Source organism: Sinocyclocheilus rhinocerous, unplaced genomic scaffold, assembly GCF_001515625.1.
Source record: "Sinocyclocheilus rhinocerous isolate Xijiao unplaced genomic scaffold, SAMN03320098_v1.1 scaffold751, whole genome shotgun sequence".
Taxonomy (NCBI): Eukaryota; Metazoa; Chordata; class Actinopteri; order Cypriniformes; family Cyprinidae; genus Sinocyclocheilus; species Sinocyclocheilus rhinocerous.
Window position 1 is genome coordinate 618713 of NW_015657293.1, and position 2022 is coordinate 620734.

The following is a 2022-nucleotide window of genomic DNA, read 5'->3' on the forward strand; positions in this document are numbered from 1 at the left end:
AAAAACTATAAAACTGGCCTTTTAACCTTATTATAGATTCACATATTAAAATTGTAATCACAAAAAAGCTTAAATGTTTAGTTTAAAACGTCTTCATAGACGGTTAACTGTTTGGCGCCAAAAAGAAAACTGGTTGCGCGAAAAGAACCTCGGGAGAATTTGCCGCGAAAATTACTAACCGAAAATTTGACGCCCCTCAAAGTGTTTTTATAATTTGCACAGTGGTGACATTTAAAAATGATTACAATAGAGCAACAGTAAGAAAGGGCCCGCGGGAGAAATGTGATCGTTGGGCTGGATCGTTATTCACTCGCATTGACCCGGACTCGGGCGTGACATTGGGATGGTCGGTTTACAACCGTCCAGGGTGCGTGGCTATGACAATATGGGGCCATTAACGCGATCCGTCGCCAAGTGCAAAATCCCCGGTGGCGCGTCTCGTGAGCAGAGGGGCGCTTGACGCGTTCACGCGTTCCCTTATATTGGAACGCGTGGCGCCGCCTCCTTTCTCATCCACGGAGAGCAGTCGGTGTGTGCAGTTGTAATCCATCCCGAGTAATTCACTTGCGTGGGGAAGGCGGACCAATAAGGGCGTGAACGCACACTAAAAAGGCACGGATAACGGAAAAGACACCAGAAGAGAGCAGCGCGCGGAGACGAGGGTCACAACCGCTCAGTTTTGATCACTTTAACAACACCGGACTCCATTCAATCACTGGCAATCAAGATGAGCACCGTGAGACTGTCCGAACCGGGACCGTCAGAGGAGATGATGCGGATGATGGTGATGCACGAGGCGCTCACGGGCAGCGATGCTCGCCGTTACGGTTCCCCGGTGGCTTGTGTAGAATGAGAGTTTGGGTCAGTGCGCAGAGATGTCGGTGCCTTTGCTGAAGATCGGTGTGGTGCTCAGCACCATGGCAATGATCACCAACTGGATGTCCCAGACACTGCCATCACTAGTGGGGCTCAACACCACCAAACTGACCGCGGCGCAGGGCGGCTATCCCGACCGGAGTATAGGAGTAAGTCTCGGGTTATTTCCCCTCAAAATTCAAACGAAAAGTTCAAATATTAAGCCTTTAATATGTAAAACTATTTCCCACTATATCAGCGCGTCGCAACTCCCGTTTTCCCACATTTAAAGCGCTTTTTGTATACAAATGTTCATTCTTTTGCATTCTGTTCCATTCATTCTTTAAAAATGTCCAATGCAGGAACGTGTGTGCACGCCTCCTTGCGCTTTCTCGGTTTAAAAAAGTGGCGTTCTCGGACCTGCTGATTGTGATGTCATGGAATTTCGAACGCTCAGCTCATTAATATCACAATTCGTAATGTTTTCGCCTTCTAATTAGCTCTAATCATTTTTTTTTTATAAAACAAAATTGCTGCAATAAGTCAATAGATATCAGAAGCATTTGTTTTGTGTGATTTTATTAGAATGAGCATGGAAAAGCCCACTGAAAGAAGCAAATGGGTTTTAAGGCATAACATAGCGTTTTAACACGTCTTGAGTCCCTCAAGAACATTATGTTAAAAAAAGTAATAAAGAATGGAACAAATAAGCTACATCACTAAACACACTGTAGGTGTAACGCAGTTCTGTAGCTCTTTTGTGGTTCAGTCTTTTTCGCTTTCATGGACAATTTTAATATTAATATCACTTTGAATATTAACAAAAATCTATGGGGTTTACCACGGGCCAGATTAAAAATGGAACATAACATGAAAAGACTGCAAAGCAGACAGAATCAAAGTCTGTTTGTAGTGTTGTAATATTCCACTGGTGTCGAGATTGTGGAGATTTCGGATTCTCCAGACCTGCATCAGCGGATGTTCATCAATCCTCCATCTGTCCCTCACTCTCACCAACTCCAGACAGACTGTGATTGGATCTGTAACTCAACAGCAGTTCAAGAATGACACAGCTGAGCAGGATAGATCGCCTCTCTCTAACAGCTGTCAGTCAAATAGACTACAAACTGTGAATGAGGCTGATGTAAAGCTGCTGCGTTGTGAGTG

At 44.6% G+C, this 2022-nt stretch overlaps 1 protein-coding gene across 3 annotated transcripts in view; it reads left to right on the forward strand.

Annotated features, from left to right (window-relative positions):
• LOC107720914 (noelin-like) overlaps window positions 1-2022 on the forward strand; it is a 35144-nt gene that overhangs the window by 14838 nt on the left and 18284 nt on the right. The window contains exon 1 of one of the 3 annotated variants that reach the window (XM_016528743.1): window positions 442-1025. The exons of 1 other annotated variant lie outside the window; for it this stretch is intronic. In XM_016528743.1, coding sequence (XP_016384229.1) covers window positions 876-1025 — 150 coding nt within the window. In that variant the 5' untranslated portion in view covers window positions 442-875. Of the gene's footprint in view, window positions 1-441; window positions 1026-2022 lie in introns of those variants that run through there. One more of the 3 variants, XM_016528745.1, reaches the window with a different exon arrangement.